At 58.9% G+C, this 18,605-nt stretch overlaps 3 protein-coding genes across 3 annotated transcripts in view; 2 read left to right on the forward strand and 1 right to left on the reverse strand.

Moving 5' to 3' along the window:
- The first annotated feature begins 77 nt into the window (after window positions 1-77).
- CTDSP1 (CTD small phosphatase 1) lies at window positions 78-3,836 on the forward strand. Its single transcript, XM_039555299.1, is given in 8 exon segments — window positions 78-281; window positions 1,560-1,702; window positions 1,865-1,966; window positions 2,203-2,259; window positions 2,741-2,794; window positions 2,796-2,834; window positions 3,123-3,308; window positions 3,414-3,836. Coding segments are annotated over 8 exon segments (777 nt in total). The 5' UTR covers window positions 78-214; the 3' UTR covers window positions 3,543-3,836.
- Window positions 3,837-3,856: 20 nt separating this feature from the next.
- On the forward strand, window positions 3,857-13,972 carry VIL1 (villin 1). The gene is made up of 20 exons (XM_039555300.1): window positions 3,857-6,024; window positions 8,347-8,448; window positions 8,663-8,737; window positions 8,848-9,044; window positions 9,312-9,420; window positions 9,685-9,795; window positions 9,893-10,095; window positions 10,599-10,677; window positions 10,798-10,896; window positions 10,990-11,143; window positions 11,253-11,353; window positions 11,488-11,625; window positions 11,782-11,940; window positions 12,020-12,199; window positions 12,315-12,460; window positions 12,557-12,701; window positions 12,980-13,168; window positions 13,321-13,389; window positions 13,571-13,708; window positions 13,796-13,972. Exons 2-20 carry the CDS (start codon window positions 8,374-8,376, stop codon window positions 13,907-13,909), a joined length of 2,481 nt encoding a protein of 826 aa, XP_039411234.1. The 5' UTR covers window positions 3,857-6,024; window positions 8,347-8,373; the 3' UTR covers window positions 13,910-13,972.
- A 605-nt stretch (window positions 13,973-14,577) lies between these two features.
- Window positions 14,578-18,605, reverse strand: part of USP37 (ubiquitin specific peptidase 37) — a 35,690-nt gene continuing 31,662 nt past the window's right edge. The window contains exon 24 of the mRNA XM_039555170.1: window positions 14,578-18,074. Within this exon, the coding sequence (XP_039411104.1) occupies window positions 17,987-18,074 (88 nt within the window). The 3' untranslated portion in view covers window positions 14,578-17,986. The remainder of the gene's footprint in view (window positions 18,075-18,605) is intronic.

Genomic DNA, 18,605 nt, shown 5'->3' on the forward strand with positions numbered 1-18,605 from the left:
GTTGCCCTTTTAAGGGGTTCCTTGAAACCGCGCCCGGGATCCATGTTTGCAGCCCCAGCCCGGGCGGAGGAAACTCCATGTTGTAACAAAGTTTCCTCCGCGGCGCCGCTCCCGCGCCCGCCGCCCCGCGCCGCCGCCGGCCCCCGCCCCGCCTCCCCCCCCGGGGGCCGCGCCGGGGGGGGCCGCCCCCTCCCACCCCCCCTCCCCGGCGCCCATGGAGCACCAGTCCATCATCGCCCAGGTTAGCAGGGAGGAGGGGAGCGCCCCGCTGCAGGAAAAAGGTAACGCTGGGGGGGGATATTCCCCCCCCCCCTCACCCCCTTCCTGTGCGGGAGAGGGGAGAGGGGGAGGTCCCCGGGGGGCGGGGGGCCTGCGGGGGCTGCTCCCGGAGGGTGTGATGAGCTGCGCGCCGCCTCAGCCCGCCCCCCTGCATCCCGCTGCCCAGGGCTCGGGAGATGCGCTGGGGCTGCAGCTCGGAGCAAGCGGGGCTGTCTGCACCCGCCCGGGCGCGGGGGGCCGTGGTCCGGCCCCCTCGGACCCCGCTGGTGCCCTGGAAGGCTCGGGGCGTTGCTCGGATTATCTGCGCTGTCTCCTCCGGAGCCGGGCGAGAGGTGCGCGCAGCGCTGGCGGGGAAACTGAGGCAGAAAGGGGGCCGAGCGCCGGGCACGCTGCTGCATCCCGGCGTCCCGTTCCCCGCGTCCCCTCCACCCCGCGAAGGGGGTTTGGCGGGGGCCGCTGCTCGTCCCCCCGGCCTGGGAACCTGCCAGGGCGGGGAGGAGCAAACGTGGGAACGGGCCCCCGTCCCCAGTGGGGGAGCTCCTGCCCCACGGGCTCCCCACTACGGGGCTCGGGGCCCTGGCCCGCCTGAAGGGGGGGCACAGCCAGGACGGGGTGCAGCCCCGGCCCGGGCTGCGGCAGGACCCGACTCCGGGGCCGGTGGGGCTGGGGCTGCAGCCGTCGCGCTGCCCCTGGGGCACGGGGTGGGCAGGGGCAGCCCCCGCTGCCTCAGTTTCCCCTCGCTCCGCCAATGGCGACTGCGGGAACGGCGCCCAGGGGCGGGCGCTCCGCCCTGGTTGGCCTCTCGCCTCCGGTGCACTCGAGTCGGCCAATGAGACGAGGGAGTTGTCTGGAGGCGGGGAAAAGAAGGCGCGAAAGCCCCGCCTCCCTCGGAGAGGCCCCGCCCCCAGGGCCACCCCCGCGTGGGTCTGTGACCCTCGGGGCGGGACAGCGGGGAGCCGCCCCGGACCCACGGCTGCCCCCGCGCTCAGCCCTGCGCCCTTGTTGTAGGGTCTCCAGCCACGCAGGGGGAGCCCGCGAGGGTCACTGGTGGGGTGGGATGTGCTGGGTGAGGGGCTGTGGGTGGTCACCAAGCACTCGTGTCAGCGACGCTGCTCTGGCACCGTTGCTTGGTGGGGCAGGAAGGGCGGCCGGATGGGTGTCGGGGTCTGATAAGGGTGCAGGGGCTCTGGGGCAACACCCAGACCTGGGTCACTTGCCCCCCAGTGCTGTGCTGGGGGCACCCCCGGGGTGCCCCTCACCTCCCTTCTGTCCTCCTGCAGCTACCCAGACCCCCGCCAAGAAGCCTCGAAGCCGCAGCATCCTCCAGTCCCTTTTCTGCTGCCTCTGCCGTGATGAAGGGGAGCCCTGCACTGGCACCACTGGCGCCCCACTGCTGGTGGAGGAGAACGGAGCGCTGCCCAAGGTAACCCCACACCCCCAGCCTGGCACTGGAAGGGATGGGGGCTGCCATGCTCTGCACATCCCCTGTGTGGCCAGGATGGGGGTGAGTGGTCACTTCTCCCAGTGTCCCCCTCTGAGTGGCCGCCTTGTTGCTACCCTGCTGACTCGTGTCCCCCTGCTGCAGGCTGCTGTCAAGCACCTCCTGCCCGAGATCAAGCCACAGGATGCCAGCAAGCTCTGCGTGGTCATTGACCTGGATGAGACCCTGGTGCACAGCTCCTTCAAGGTGGGAGACACCCTGGCCCACCCCACACCTCTTGCCACATGCTCCCCCACCTGCTCTGCCACCCCTTTCCCACAAAGTGATGCCTAGCATCCAGCACAGCCTGGCTGGGTCAGATGGGATGTTCCTGTGAGGGGGCTGTGGGGCTGGCAGGGGTGCATAGTGGGCAGACAGCGGCCAGCGTTTGGGCAGGGGGTGCCTGGCGTGCCCAGTGCTGATCCTGGTGTGCCCTTCCCCAGCCGGTGAACAACGCCGACTTCATCATTCCTGTGGAAATCGATGGCATCATGCACCAGGTAACAGCGGGATGGGTGCCTGGTGGGAGGGGGGCATCATTCCACCTCCCCGAGGACCAGGAGGTGTCCCTGTGCTCTGCACCAAGGGGTAATGGGAGGTGTTGGGGTGCCAGGGTTGGCACGTTGCGGGGCAGAGGTGGGTGCCCCTCCTCCCGCTGGGCAGGGAGGTGAGGGGCATCCTGGCACGGTGTCCTCCTGCAGTGGCCAGCCCCGGTTTCAAGTAATCCAGGATAGGCTGTGGTCTGGGCAGTCAGCCTGTTCTCGGTTACTTGGCTCTGGAGCCGGCCAGACGCTTCGCGCCGGGCATTCCTGTGGGGCCATGGCACCCCCCAGCCCGCACAGGCAGCCCCCACGAGGTGCAGCCAGGGAGCTACTCGCTGGCTGGGTGTGGGGACACAGGTGTCCCCTGGGGAGGGCATGCAGGTGCTAGGTGAGCCATAGCCCGTGCCAGCAGCGCGCTGCCCTCTGCCTGTGCCCGCAGGTGTACGTGCTCAAGCGGCCACACGTGGACGAGTTCCTGCAGCGCATGGGCGAGCCTCTTCGAGTGTGTGCTCTTCACTGCCAGCCTGGCCAAGGTGGGTGCCCCTGACCCGCCCTGCCATCGCCCACCCCTTCCCAGACACCATCCGAGTGGCACAGCTCCCTTGCCTGCCCACCTGCAGGCATCACTGGCCTCTTGTTCCCTGTGTACCCACAGCCAGTGCCAGCACTGGGTGGCCTCCCTACCTGCCCCTCCAAGGCACTGGCCAGGGAAACTGAGGCACAATGAGACCTGGCAGCAGTGGAGAGCTGGGTGCCGTTGTCACTGTGGCATGGGCAGGGGGGTGTGGTGTGTCATGGTGACGCCCCTCCTCTGCCTGCAGTATGCAGACCCCGTGGCTGACCTGCTGGATAAATGGGGGGCTTTCCGGGCACGACTTTTTCGGGAATCCTGCGTTTTCCATCGCGGCAACTACGTGAAGGACCTGAGCCGCCTGGGCCGCGACCTGCGCCGAATCATCATCGTGGACAACTCGCCCGCATCCTACATCTTCCACCCTGATAATGCCGTACGTACCCGCAGGGCAAGGCTGGGTGGGGTGTGGAGGTGGTGTGGCGGGGACCCTCTCTCAGCACTGTCCTCTGTGCCACACTGTCCCCTGTGCCACCTGCAGGTGCCGGTGGCCTCCTGGTTCGATAACATGGCGGACACAGAACTGCTGGACCTGCTGCCCTTCTTTGAGCGGCTCAGCAAGGTGGAGGATGTGTACGCAGTGCTCAAGAAGCAGCGGACTAACAGCTAATGGCCCCCCCACCCTCCGGGTGCTGCGAAGGGGCACCACCGAGGGTGCCAGGTGCCTTATTCTGGGGGAGGGAGGGTCCCGGTGTGCCCCGCATCATCCTCCCCAGCCCTGGTGGGCGCGGGTGCCCTCCGTGCCTGCTGGTGGTGGGAGATGTGGGTGCCCCCGCCGGGAAGCTGGGTGCCCCCTTCTCTGAGAAGGGGGACCATGGGTGACCCATGCCTTGCTGTGCTGAGGACCTGTTGGGGGGGGGGTCCCATCCTCCCCCACTGTCCAGCCCCTGCCCCCTTCCCCCCAACCTGTGTCCCCCTCCCCAAAACGGTTCTCAGGTCCTTTTCCCCTCTGTCCCCCGACTGGGGGAGGCGGGACGGGGTCAGCAGCTGCTGCTTTCCACTGCCTTTGGGAGGACTAGATCCCTCCATCCAGACTCTGCCTGCTGGGAGGCTGGTGGCCCTTGGCCCCTCTCTGCCGGGCTATGGGACAGGATAACACCTTGTCACCCTCCAAAAAAGCAGGGAGTCTTACTGGCCTTGGTGCATAGGGCTGCCACCATGCCCTTAACTCTGCCCTGGGTGCAGCTATCACCTCGCGGGGGGCATGTCCTTGCCTCTCTTCTTGCATACTGCCCCCACCTAGGGGTTGTGTTTTGCAGGGGCAGCCCAGCCTCAGGGCTGAGCCCCTGGGCACAAATGCCCTCCATGTGCCTTGGGACACCATGTCTCTGTGCCCTCTTCACCCTGCAAGGGTTGTGCGTGGAGGAGGCTCTTTATTCGCCCCCTCCAACCTCATTTTCTTCTCATTTTGGGGGGGGAGGTGGCCTCTCCCCCTCTCCAGTTACGCTGTGTCACTGGGAGCCGCTCTAGTCACCAATAAGGGAGTCCCTTCCCGTGGTGGGGGGCAGCCCCCCCCATATCCATCTGCAGCTTCACCAAAGGCTGCCACTTCTGGGAGAGAGGGACCCCCATACCAGCCTTAATGTGCCCCTCCCAGCCTTACCCCAGCCCCAGTCCCCCAGCTGGGATGGGGTGGGGGACACTGCAGCCCCCCTGTAGCCTGGGGTTACCCTGACCCCCGTGGGGTCGGACTCGTGCCAGCGTGTCCCCCAGCTTTGAGGGTCTGGGGGCTCTCAGGGAGGGTTTTTCTGCAGGGGGGAGGGGCTGAGCTCAGCCAGGCCTTTTTTAATGTCACAATATGGACAATGCCTCATATCTTTTTAGAGGGAAAAGCAACGGTTTCCCAAAAAAATCATGGGTGCCTTTTTACCGCTGTGCCAGCAAAGGGAGGGGGGCAGTATTTGAGGGGGGTGGGTTTGAGGAGTTTTAGCTTTCCGGTGCTGTTCAGCCGGCTCCTGCTGGCACTGCCCTGTTCCCAATGCTGTGGGTAAGCAGGGATCCCCCCAGCTCTGCCCACACCCCCTGCCCTGTGGTCGGGGGTGGGATGGGGGGTGGTGAAGCACAGCCCCCTGGATCCCTGCCAGCCCCAGCCTCGTCCTGCCCTGCCAGGAGGGTTGAACTCAGCACTTTATATTAGACAAGTCAAAGGGCGCCAGCGCAGCCGCTGCCCAGCGAGTGCCTGTGGGTGCTGCGGCACCCAAGGAGTACGGCCCCCACCCTGGGCACCCTTGGGAGGTCTGGGGATGCAGAGGCGGCGGCGGGGGGCTGGGGGAGGGCTGGGGTACCAGATCCAAGTGCCTTCATGTGATTAAAGCTGCCAAACCATCTTGGAAAGAGTACTCCTGAGTGTGTGCATGTGTGGGCACGGGTACATACCATGTGTGTGTCGCTAGTGGCTGTGCACAGTGCGGGGGACACGGAGCCCCCGGGATCGCCTGAGTCCCCTGGGAGTGGGGGATGCTGCAGGTCAGTGCTGGGGGAGCACCCTTGGGTTGCAGGGTTGAGGTGTCACCCCTTGTCTGGTGCCAAGGGGACACCCTCACGCTCGAGGACAGCCCCCCCGGGCTTCCTAACTCCTTCCCCCTCCTCCTGGGAAAAGGTCCCTGGTGCCACAGGGATGGTATCCTGCCTCTTAACAAGGAGGGGGTAAATTTACTGCGTAGGCTGTGCCCCCTCCCAGCTTTGAGACTTCAGATGAGTTTGCTCCAAAGAAGGTATCAGGCCTTCCCCATATAGACTGGGGGGCACTTGTGCGCCCCATCCCCCCCCCCAGTGCCCGGCAGTCTGCTGCCAACATGCAGGCACTGGGTTCCTGGGGGGGATGTCTCTTAGCTGCCCCCCTCCCCCGTGCCCTCATTGGCCCTGTGCCTCCCCTCATTAACGAAGTCTCTGTCCTCCCTGATGGCTGCACTAATTACTGAGTTCATTAGTGGCCCGGCTGGGGGGCCCGGGGAGGGGGTGAGCCCGCTGGGGCCGGTGTGGGGTCCCCTACCACTGTGCCGCACTGACGGATTCAGTCTCTGAGCAGAGGGCGACAGCGGCCACCCGGGTGTTCCACCCCACCCAAAACTCACTGGAGGTTTTGCACACAGGTAAGGGTCCCACGGGGACACTCGTGTGGGGTGCAGGAGGTAGGAGCTGGGTGGCACGTCTAGGGAGGGTTTGGGGCCAAGGCAGTGGAGGGCAGAGCCCATCCTTGTGGCATCAGGACACCCCCTTGTTTGTGGCTGACACGCCCCCCGTTCTGGTTCAGCCCGTTGTCATCACTTCGGAGATCCTTGCAGGAGGGATCAGGCAGGATCTGGGGCTCGCTGCAGCCCAGGCCGGGGTTACGGGATGCCCGCAGTGCTTCTGACCAGGACTGCTGGCTCAGCAGGGCAGCCAAGATAAAGCTGCGGCAATCCCGCGGGGCTGGGGAAGAGATAAGAGCGGGACAGGAAGCCCGGGGACCTGCCTGCTGCTGACACCTGCACCTCCCACCTTTATGAACGCCGTGGTCATTCCCCAAAAGCACCTTCGGGCCTGGGAGCCACTTCAGTCCCTTCTCCTCTCTGTAAACATCGAGGGCATCACCAGATAGCAACCCTTGGGACTGGGGGCATAGGACAGGGCATAGGGCTTAGCTGTGACACCACTTTATGTCCCATCCTGTCCCCCCAAGCCCCAGCCCCATGTCCCATCCCTGTACTCCCTTTCCATCCCCAAGAGAACCTTGGTGCTGCAGAGACCCCCAAGGCAGGAAGGCAAAGCCAGGAGTGACCAGGGATCTGCCTTCCAGCTGGGGTGTGAAAGAGCCTGGGCACAGTCCCATAGGCAGGGTGGTGATGTGCCAGTCAGGGGGTGGGAAGGGGATGCCCCAGGAAGATGGTGCTGCTTTGCTGTCACTTTGTGGAACTTTTTCAGGGGGGAGGAGGCACCATAAAAAACACAATTTCCGTGGTCTTAGTGCTCCATATTTGGGAGGGTTTGGGGATTTTAGGGTCTGGGGAGTGAAGAACAGTGGCAAAGCCCATCCTCATGGCCTTAGGACACCTCTGATGCCCACGTGTCCTGATCCAGCCCATTGCTATCACTTTATGGAAGTTGGTGGGGTCCAAAAGAAAAAAATCCAGCATGGGCTCAATGCCAAGGGCCAAGAGGGGAACAGGCCGGGGGGGGGAGGGGGGCAGGGGAACCATCCTGGGCACAGCCAGTCTGTGGGCAGGGTGCAATAACACCTGGGGGGGAAACACCCCATGAGTAACGGGGCTCTTAGGTGCCACAAAGTCTTGGAGGGCTGTGGGGACCTTGACTCTGGGCTGTCCCTGCCCTTATATAGTGAGCATAGGCTGGGACATGAGGGAACAAAGGTCTCCTGGGTGCTGGCACCTGAGCACTCCACCTAGGTACACTCACCTGTCCGCTGAGCTCTGCAGGGAAGGTGAGGGGGCAGAGGGTGGGCATGGGGTGTAGGGTGAAGGGGCAGAGGGTGGGCATGGGGTGGACAGCACATCCCACGGCCACCATCACTCCTGACATCAGGGTAGCCTGGGGATGGGGCTTGGAGACCCACCTGAGCCCCACCTTGGGGCTGTGTTGTGGGGGTGCTGGGTCTGAGGGATGGGATGTGGGTGCTTTTGGAGCAGCATAGTGGGGCCAGGTAGGGTTTTGTAGGGCTGGGGAAGCAGAGACCTCCCCTCTGGGCAATGCCAGCATTCCCTGCCAGCCTCCAGCCGGGGCACATTGGGTGGCTTTGCCTGATGCCAGCTCCCTGGCCCCTCTGTCTGCTTGTGGGGAGCACTGTCAGCCTGGCAGAGATGGCTGCGGACAACCTTGGCAGCACTGGTACTCTCAGCACCCCTGTGGGGCCAGGATGTGCCCTCCGTGGGGGGCATGGATCTGCTGAGGGGTTTGGAAGCAGGGGGTCTGAAGCAGGCAGTGTATCTGTGTGTGTGTTGTGTGTGTAAGCAGTGCCATGTCATGCTGTTCCACTTCATGCCAAGCCGTGCCAGGACAAGGCTGAGCAGGGCCAGTTCCTGCCAGTCCTGGGGAGGAACAGGCCACTGTGCAGCAGTGTCACCCAGCTGCGGCTGCTGCGCGGTGGGTGCCCTGTACAAGCCCTGTCCCATGATTGGAGACAGGGCAGGGCACTGGGGCACTTACGGGACCACGCACCTGCGCACCCTGAACCCCAGTACAGACCCATTAACTGCAGTGCCAGCCAAGCTGAGGGGATGGCAGCCACACCTGTGTGCCCACAGACCTGACACCACGGTGCTGGGGGTCCCCTCACCCCATGCAGCTCCGTACAGAGGGGGTTTACAGCTGGGCTCTCTGCAGAGCAAGCAGGGAAGCAGATGGCACAGCAGGTTGGCTGTGTCCCAGCTCTTAATGACACTGCCAGCCATTAACGAGGGTGTTGCCGATGCTGGCAGGTCCCCTTGCCTGTGGTACCTGTCACCATGGTGGAGCTCAGCGCCAAAGTCACCAGGACATTGAACAAGACCACGCCGGGCATCCAGATATGGCGAATCGAGGTGGGGATGGGGCCGCATCACTGGGCTGCTTGGGGGGGTCTCTGTGAGGGAAGATCCTCCCTTTGTGTCCTCAGTACCTGGGTTTGGGGGTCTCAGTGCAGCACCCAGGGTTAAACCCAGCAGTGCTGGTGCTGGGGACAGTGGGTGCATGGGGCTGGGGTGGGGTGGGGTGGGGGATTCCCCACCAGGGCTGATGTCTCCCTTCCTTCTGCAGAACATGGAGATGGTGCCAGTGCCCACCAAAAGCTACGGCAACTTCCACGAGGGGGATTGCTACGTCCTGCTGTCGGTAGGGCAGTCAGGGGTCACACAGGGAACTGGGAATGGGCTCTGCCCTGAGGGGGCAGGGAGGGGTGTCCTTGTCCAGGGGCTCTTCTAGCGGGGGCCGGTGTCCTGCAGACGCGCAAGTCTGGGAGCAACTTCAGCTATGACATCCACTACTGGCTGGGCAAGGAGTCAAGCCAGGATGAGCAGGGGGCAGCTGCCATCTACACCACCCAGATGGATGATCACCTGGGCTCAGTGGCCGTGCAGCACCGCGAGGTCCAGGGACACGAGAGTGAGACCTTCCGCACCTACTTCAAGCATGGACTCATGTATGTCGGTCGCCCCTGGGGACCAGCTCCCATGGTGGGTGACAGTGGGGAGGGGTCCTGTGGAGACATCCCCAGTGGGGATGGGACAGCTCTGTGTCAGTGAGGTGGGGGAGGAAGGAGGAGGATCTGGAGCTGGGCTCCATCTATCCATTACCACGTGTGTGGATGGGGGTCCCCGAACACCTCCCTGTGCACAGAGGTGGGAGGGAGATTCCAGTGGTGTGAGGAGGGGGACCCAGGGGTGACACCATGTCTGTCCCCTCCCAGCTATAAGAAGGGTGGGGTGGCCTCAGGCATGAAGCATGTGGAGACAAACACCTACAACGTCCAGCGACTGCTGCATGTGAAGGGCAAGAAGAACGTGGTGGCAGGAGAGGTGAGTCATGGGATGTGTGGAGTCTGGATCAGGATCAGGCCAGAGCTCCCCCAAGACACAGCTGCCTTCAAGCAGGGCACAGTGGGTGTGGGATGATGCTGCCTTGCCTTAGGAGCAACCGCTCCCCAAGAAGTCCCTCTCAGGGTAGGGAGGAGGAATATAGGCTGGAGGCCTGTATTCCTGAGTGAGTGGGGCTGCAAAGCCATGGGGGACCCAGTGTTCTGCTGCTTGACACCCACCCTTCCCAATCCCATCTTGCTGCAGGTGGAGATGAGCTGGAAAAGCTTCAACAGAGGGGATGTGTTCCTGCTGGACCTGGGCCAGCTCATCATCCAGTGGAATGGCCCTGAGAGCAACCGCAACGAGAGGCTGAGGGTATGGCCAGGGGGTCCCAATGTCCCCTCCTGGAGTAAGGGGGGTCACCAGCCACCCCCTTCCTGATCTGGGCTTATCCCTTCTCCCCTGGCTGCAGGCAATGACCCTGGCCAAGGATATCCGGGACCGGGAACGTGGAGGCCGTGCCAAGGTGGGCGTAGTGGATGGTGAGGATGAGGATGCTTCACCGGGACTCATGAAGATCCTTAAGCATGTGCTGGGTGAGAAGAGGGACATCCAGCCAGCCATCCCTGATGACAAAGTGGACCAGATTCTCAAGTCCTCCCTCAAGCTCTACCAGTGAGTTCTTCGGGTGGGTTACCCATGGGGGCATTTTCCATGGTGCCAGAGGGAGCCAGCAGCCATCTCTGCTGTGTCACACAGCACCCAGCCCCATGGACAGACACCAAGAAAAGGTCAAGACCACAGTGGGGGTGGGGATAGTCCTTTGGGTGCCATTGGAGCAAGAGGGATCCCTGGTGCCAAGAGGATTGGTGCCCAATAGAGATGCTCATGCAAGCATCACCCTTAGATGCTGTGGCAATGCCCCTCAGTGGCCCCATAACATCTGACACCCATCTGTCCCTCCCTGTGGCCATGAGTGAGCTGCCTGGCAGGGCAAGCTACAAACCAAGTTGCCACCACGGCACAGCAAGAGAGTCCCTGGGCACCACCTCTGCCATGATCTGGCTGGGAAGGGGACGGGGAGGGGACACCCCCTCTAAACCCTACCACCCTGTAATGGGGATGGGGTTTTCCAACCCATTTTCTAACCCTTTTTTCCTCTCTTTTTCTCCTGTCAGCGTCTCCAATGCCGGCGGGAACTTGGTCATACAGGAGGTGGCAATTCAACCCCTATCTCAAGACATGCTCCTGCACGAGGTCTGTCACCCATGGCTTGCTTGGGGGTGCCCAATTTCCTTGGCAGCTTTAATCCTTCAAAAGCCAAATTTGGTGGACTTTGCCTAAAGTCCTAATTTCTATTGTTGCCCCTTCTCCAAGGACTGCTACATCCTTGATCAAGGAGGTACCAGGATCTTCGTCTGGAAGGGCAAGAATGCCAACAAGGAGGAGAAGCAGCAGGCGATGAGCAGGGCACTGGTGGGTGCTGGGTTAGGGGCTTGTGGGACAGCCTGACTGCTCCCTGGGGTGCCAGGCACTCCACGCCTACGCTCTGTGTTTGGGTCTCACCAGGGCTTCATCAAAGCCAAGAACTACCCAGACAGCACCAGCGTGGAAACAGAGAATGATGGGTCCGAGTCAGCTGTCTTCAGGCAGCTCTTCCAAAAATGGACTCTCCCCAACCAGAGCAGTGGGTTGGGCAAGACCCACACTGCGGGCAAAGTGGGTGAGTGTCTCCTTCCAATGTGGCAGGACTTCTTGGATTGGGATGGGTGGGCTGTGGGGAGCCCCTATGGCCAGAGGGATTTGGCTCACCCCTCTGCCCTTCCCCATAGCCAAGGTGGAGCAGGTGAAGTTTGACGCCACGACACTGCACGCCAAGCCCCAGGTGGCTGCCCAGCAGAAGATGGTGGATGATGGATCTGGAGAAGTGGAGGTAGGGTGGCCATGGAAGAATGTGGGACCCTCCCAGGCACGCCCTTTGCTGTACCAGGGGATGGTGTGGGGTCCAGGGTATGCAGGGCAGGAGGATGCACCAACCCTGACAGCAGTATATCCCTGTCCCACCAGGTCTGGCGCGTGGAGAACAATGAACTGGTGCCCGTAGAGAAGAAGTGGCTGGGCCATTTCTATGGCGGGGACTGCTACCTGCTGCTCTACACCTATTTTGTGGGGCCCAAGGTGAACCGCATCATCTACCTCTGGCAGGTGAGACCTCCAGGTCACTGTCCGATGGGTGGGGGACAGGGGTGTACCTCCCTGGACTGGGGGTGCTCTGCCCCTGGGGAGCACCACGAGAGTTGCCTTTTCCCAAGAGGGAAAGGGGGGCTGAGATGGGTGCTGAGCCCCCTCTGCCCTGCCCAGGGCCGCCAAGCCAGCACGGATGAGCTGGCCGCCTCTGCCTACCATGCCGTCGCCCTGGACCAGAAGTACAACAACGAGCCCGTGCAGATCCGCGTCACCATGGGCAAGGAGCCAGCCCATCTGATGGCCATCTTCAAGGGCAAGATGGTGGTGTACGCGGTGAGCACAGGGCTGCTGGGGCATGTGCAGGCGAGTGAGACCGTGGCACTGGTGGTGACCTCCTGTCCCTGTCCCCCAGGGTGGCACATCACGGGCGGGCAGCACGGAGCCCACACCCTCCACCCGCCTCTTCCAAGTGCACGGCACCAACGAGTACAACACCAAGGCCTTCGAGGTGCCCGTCCGCGCCTCCTCCCTCAACTCCAATGATGTCTTTGTGCTCAAAACCCCCAGCTCCTGCTACCTCTGGTATGGGAAGGTGGGTACTGCCGGGCACTGACATGGGTGCTGCCACCCCCAAAAGAAGTGTCCCCACCTCCTCTTCCTCCTCTTTGGCCTGGGCCAGTGACAGAGCAGCTGTGCTTGCTTGGCAGGGCTGCAGCGGGGATGAACGTGAGATGGCCAAGGCTGTGGCCGACATAATCTCCAAGATGGAGAAGCCAGTGGTTGCAGAAGGACAGGAACCACCTGAGTTCTGGCTGGCCCTGGGGGGCAAGTCCCAATATGCAAGCAGCAAGAGGTACCAGTCTTGTCCCTACCCACATCCAGGGGTAAGATGGGCCACCAGTTCCCAACCAAGGGTGAGCCTCATTCCCATCACATTGACCCCTCTCAGGCTGCAGGACGAGAACCCCTCTGTGTCCCCCCGACTCTTTGAGTGCTCCAACAAGACAGGCACCTTCTTGGCCACGGAGATCATAGACTTCACCCAGGATGACCTGGACGAGAATGATGTTTACCTACTAGACGCCTGGGACCAGGTGAGCTGGGGGATCGTGGAGTGGGGGACAGACCTTTGATCCCACAAGCTGATGTTCCCAGGGTTGGAGGACCTGCATCAGCCACAGTTGGTGGGTTGGGAGGCTGGAAACCTGCCTATACGTGGCCCCATGATGTTTTTTTCCAGCATTCTTGCTCCAGGGAATGCTGAGGATGGACTCCCAGTGTTCTTCCCCAGGGACAGGGCCCGTGTGCCTCCAACCATGGCCCCAGAGGGCTCCATCTCACCCCAGTGGTGGACATGGTAACCTTATTGCAGGTTTTCTTCTGGATTGGGAAAGGCGCCAATGAGGCAGAGAAGGAGGCGGCAGCAGTGATGGCACAGGAGTACCTGCGGAGCCACCCCAGTGGGCGTGACCTTGACACCCCCATCATTGTGGTGAAGCAGGGTTATGAGCCCCCCACCTTCACCGGCTGGTTCCTGGCCTGGGACCCTCTCAACTGGGACGTGAGTCATGGAGGGGGTTTGAAAGACCAGGGACTCCCTTTCAGATGGGACCAGATGTGGGTCTGGCCTCACAAGCATCTCCAGGGTGTGGGCAGCAGCTTGCCTGACCCCTGCCCCTGCTGAGGGGCTGAGCACTTTTATCTCCTTCCCAGGACAAGAAATCCTATGAGACGCTGCGAGCTGAGCTGGGTGATGACAGCAGCTTTGGGGAGCTCACCTCAGTAAGTGGCACAAGGAGAAGGACAACTGGGCTGGGTGGGGGCACAGAAAGCCCCCCCATCCCCTTGGCAGGGTGCCAGGAGGAGCTGCAAGGACAGATTCTCTAGTGAGCAGGCACCTGGAGCCAGCCTGGTGCCTGCATGCCCAGGCCAGGCCCTGACATGACTCTGCACCCCCCATTAGGTGCTCACATCCAAGCAAGAGGTCTTCACTGCCTCCACCACCCTCGTCCCCACCAAACTGGAGACCTTCCCGTTGGATGTGCTGGTGAACACCTCAGCCGAGGACCTGCCCCGGGGTGTGGATCCCAGCAGGAAGGAGGTAAGCTGAGGCCAGGGGGCTGGTGGAAGGGGAGACAGGGAAAGCCCCCCCCAGTTCTTCAGCTCAGCTTCCTTTCTCTGGCCCCAGGACCACCTCTCTGATGGGGACTTCCAGGCTGTTTTTGGCATGAACCGCTCCGCCTTCAGCAACCTGCCCTTGTGGAAACAACAGAAGCTCAAGAAGGACAAAGGACTCTTCTAGGGCAGGAGCCTGGGCCCAGGGACAATCCCAGCTTTTTAGTAAATAAAATTAATTTTAAAAACAGGCCTGTGGTCTCTCCCCTCCAACCCCAGGGCCTAGCCCCAAATGTGGGGGTTATTTGGTAAAGAGCTAGCACAGAGGAAGACACAGGTCTTGACTGGGCACCAGCAGCACAGGGAAGGACCCTCAACTCCTTTCCCCTGAGGCCTTCTTTTGTCCTTGCTGTGCTCAGAGGTGAGGCACAGGCTGGGCATGCTCAGGGAGCCAGGACTCTCCCATCCCGGCACCTGCAGCTCCAGGCTAAAGGTCCAGTATACAGCTGGAGCCACTCCCTCCCTTATCACCTGAACTGCAGTAAATACGTGTGGTACCAAAGGTAAATGAGGGGACAGTGTGTCTGTGGGGACACACACCAGGGAGCACTTGTCCTTGACCCAGGAGGGGAGGAGGGCATCTCCCTTCTACTTGGGCTCTACAGGGATGCTGAGAGGCACTGGGGTGTTGCCCATGGGGACATATCTCTGTCAGGGGAGCCAGGATGGACGTGTGCTGAGGGGCACTGAACACACACAGGATGTTCCCAGGCAACCGAGCAAAGTCCCAATGCAAAAGGGGAGGCGAAGGTGTAGTGCCCATCGAGAGCCAGCAGAAATAAGATTCCAAATCAATAGAGGGTTAATAAAGAGGTTTTAATTTCACAAAAATCTATCTACACATCATTTAAAAACGGGCAGGGGGAACCCAAGAGCAAAAATTATAAAGAAGAGAGAGGAACAGGTCTGCTAAAACACAGAGAAAACACTGCTCCACATCAACAGTGTAAAGAACCAGAAAGTCAGGGTGCAGGCAGAAGTCAGCGGCAGGGAAGGCTGGAGTCTGGCAGCAAAACCACATGGACAGCAGCTGCCAGGGGTCCTGCACCCCTTTTTCTCTCTTTGGCGGGCGATTACAGGGATAATTAGCTCCATTAAAAACAAAGCAGATGAGTTTTTCCCAGCCCCCTCCCCGGAGCACGACATTCCCCGCGTGCCTCGTGCCAGGGTGAAGCGCAGCAGGAAGCCCTGAGCTGGCGATCAGCTCTTCCTCGGCTGCAGAAGGGCAGGAAGATGCGCGGGCAGATCTTATCTGTGCTGCACTGGGCGGGGGGGGGGGGCGGGAAGAGCAGGCCGAGGCCACAGGTGTTGCAGAGCTCCGCTCTCTCCTCCCGTCAGTCCCACTCTGCTGCTCTGGTTGGGAAACCAGTCCTTGCTTTGCAAAGGCTCTTTGTGCAGCCCCGCTGGCCAGGGCTCCCCAGGGACCCGCACACAAGCTCCAGTTCATTGACACAAAAGCTCTGCCCCTCTCAGATTAGGGGTGTAAATCAAGAGCAAATTATTGCAGTCAGACAACAGAGGGACGAGAGGAACAGAGGGATGGGAGTTCCTTGAGTTTCTGGGCTGAATCACACTTGTACTAAGCTAGGTTGATTGAGAAGTGGGTAAATGTTTAACTGAGGAAGAGCTAGTACATGTTCAGGGCCCACAACTAAGCTTCACCTACCTATACCCAAGGACAGGTATCCCACATGGAAGGGCCAACCTTACTGACCTTTCTGCTGCAACAGTGTGAGCAGTGGGAATGACACAACTGATGGGCAGCACATCTTTTGAGGATTACACACCGATCATCCTCCCCACCGCTCTTGGGCAGGGAAAAAACTGGCTTCTGCAAGGAAGGGACTCTGTGGACACTCCTGCCCAGGTGAAGGTGCAATTGAACTGCTGTATGCCAAACAAAAAAGCTTAAATTACAGTATATGTCTGCAAATTCTTAATAACTAGAATAACAAGCAAGAACTTTTCATAAAACAAGGAACACTGGTTTCAAGCATCAGCTTTTGCACCTTGATCCAAACAAAACTGGTTTTAAACAAAAGTTACTGCACTGAAAAATCAGGCCATGTTTGCTTTTATTATAAATTAACTGGAGTGCAGCACCTTGTAAAAACAACCTTGCCACCCAAAAAAGCAGAGCTGACTTCTGATACTACAGGAATACCAGTTATTTACAGCACAAGCATAGGATGTGCTTGGGGAAAACAGGTTTGCCCTCTGGACGGAGCAGTCCATCACATTCGCAGGGCAATCAGTTCAAAGGACAACTCCCACGTCACCACCTCTTCCCACTGCCCAGAATTCGACCAAAATTAGTATTGACAATAGAAAAGTATAATGCTTTGTAATAAATTAACACACACACCCCCCTTGGGCTGCATCTCACCAGATAAACACTCTGGCAAGTCTACAACCAAACCTTTGCTCCTGGCTCAGAGACCAGGAAGATGCCACCGTGACCAGGGCCCCTGTGCTTGTCCCAACCTGGGAAGTGGGAGGGAGGTCAGTCTTCACCCCACCAGGGTTCCCCAAGTGTTCAGGGTGGGGAGGACACCAACGCCATCACTCGCTGTCGCTTGCTGCTGCACACACATGTGGGAAGAGGTCCCTGAGGCAGCGCCCTGCCAGCCTGCCAGGATAAGCTCTAGTGTGGAAGTGCCCGTGAAAGGTGCCTGCTGTCTCTTAAATCGATGGTTTTGTCTGCTTTGCTGCAGCCGATTTATTCCTGAGAAACTCCTAATGATAGTTTAAAAAACTCAGAAACTATCGCAACGGCAAAAAAGGTGATTTTCTTCTTTTTTTTTCCTTAAGGAAGTCTTTCACCTCTAAAACTCAGGCTGCAAAAATCAGAACTAGAGGCCAAAACAAGAGCAACTACTCTGCTTACAGCAACAACTTCTCTGAAATGAAGAAATGTCAGTGAAAGGAAACATCTGCCCCTGCTAATTAGTGCAAAGGTGCTGAAAAAAAATGAACTTAATAGGCCTCTCCCCCCACTGCTGAAACAAGCTATAAAAGGAGCATCATGCTTCTAAACCCAGCAGAAAGCATCACTTCTTCCTAACCATGTTCTGTTAATGCTGAACAAGGGCCTTCTGAAAGCTTTCCACCTGGTTTAGTTTCACAGTTTGAGCACTCTGCACTCCTCAGAGAGAAGAATGGAGGCACGGCTGCAGTGCAGAGCCTCTTACCCTGGGGTGACGTAAGACCATGGCAAGACCACAGTTCAATCACAGAGCAGTTCAAGTGCCAGGTGCTGCACAGGAAGGGTAACGCCAGAACGCTCTTTGCCCCCCAGAATATGCAAAGAGGCTGTGCTCACCTCCTGCCACTGCTCTGTTTGCTCCACGTACTCAGCTATCCCAGAGTCACATCAGAGCAGCCCTAAGCAACACAACTCCAGTGTGAAACACGGCACACCCAATGAGAAACCTCGCCTCTCCAAACGGCACTGATGCAACAACCTCATGGAGAAAATGCAATCAAATAACAGAACTTGTAAAACAAAAGAAATCACATATATAATCTCATGCCTAAATGAGGATGACAGTGAATGGTGTAAAAAAACAACAGAGCTGCCACCAGGTATCAATACATTCCACAGCACCGACAGTTTGTTTCCTGGAACCGCATGTAAATAGCGGAGCGCTTACAAACCCATGAATGTCACAACGCATCAGCTTGAGTGATTCCAAAATGCCTGTTAGCCAGATGACTGGCAAGAGCCTGCTCAGTGATCTGGCTTTCCAGTGAATATTACTAACACAACACACGCCAGGTTACAGTCTATTGCTTAAATTGCTCTTGGAGAAAAGAAAAAAAAGCGCCGAGTGATATGTAAATCTTCGCCACTCACGCCTCACATGTGAATGGGCTTTTAAAGTCGAGTCTCTTTTTGCACTGTTTTTTAAACCAGTTTATGAGCAGCTGTAGTCTTGTGACTTGTTACAACTCTTTAAGGCTCCATGCTGACAAAATTATTTGAGAAACATTAAAAATTTCACCACAGGAGGATCTCTCTGGATGTCAAGGTTTAAACACGTAGTTCAGGCCCAGGACTTGCACAGATGGTTCAACAAACCAAGCGTCCCATATTTCTACCTTTTGTCTCATGTTTTGGCCCTGAGCTGTTTGTTACTCCTGCATGTCTGGCACAAGTTCAGAATCTTCCTTGCTCCTCAGGAGGAACAAGGTGTTTTATTCTTCACAGAGGCTGACGAACTGATCTTCCTACTTCCATGCTAAGTGGCTGTGCATTCTTTTCCGTTTCTAGTAACTCATCGAAGATATCCCTAGAACAGAAGGAAAGACCAACAGTGAAACTTTTGTACAATGACAAACCACTACGTAAGACAGCCCTGAGGGAACCAGCAACTGGATTTGCTCCACAAACTCAAGTGTCACAGATCCTGGCAAAGAGAGACGTCTTATCTGACATCTCCAAGCACTAGTAAAGACAGAAGAGAGGGGACAAACCTTCTTCAGTTCCGTGGCCTGAAAATACATGATTTCTACCTACAAACCTCATTTTGTCTGTGTCCTGAGGTGACCGTGGCTGCAATAACACAACTGTTAGGAGCAGGGGTAAGGGCATTTACAAATATCACAGCACTTAAGGAAAAAACCCAAGCTCTATTATGATTCCTGGTGCAACACATGCACTGAGACACTGAATCTCATTCTTAAAATACAATTTAACGTATTTGTTAAAACACTATGTATTACTGACGTACAGTCCCACACCTCTGAACTAAGAGCACTTCAATTTTGTCATTCTGGAGGTATTTTTCATCCCAGCAGAGGACCAGAGGAAGAAGAGAAGC

Source organism: Corvus cornix, chromosome 7 (genome assembly GCF_000738735.6).
Source record: "Corvus cornix cornix isolate S_Up_H32 chromosome 7, ASM73873v5, whole genome shotgun sequence".
NCBI classification, from domain to species: Eukaryota; Metazoa; Chordata; class Aves; order Passeriformes; family Corvidae; genus Corvus; species Corvus cornix.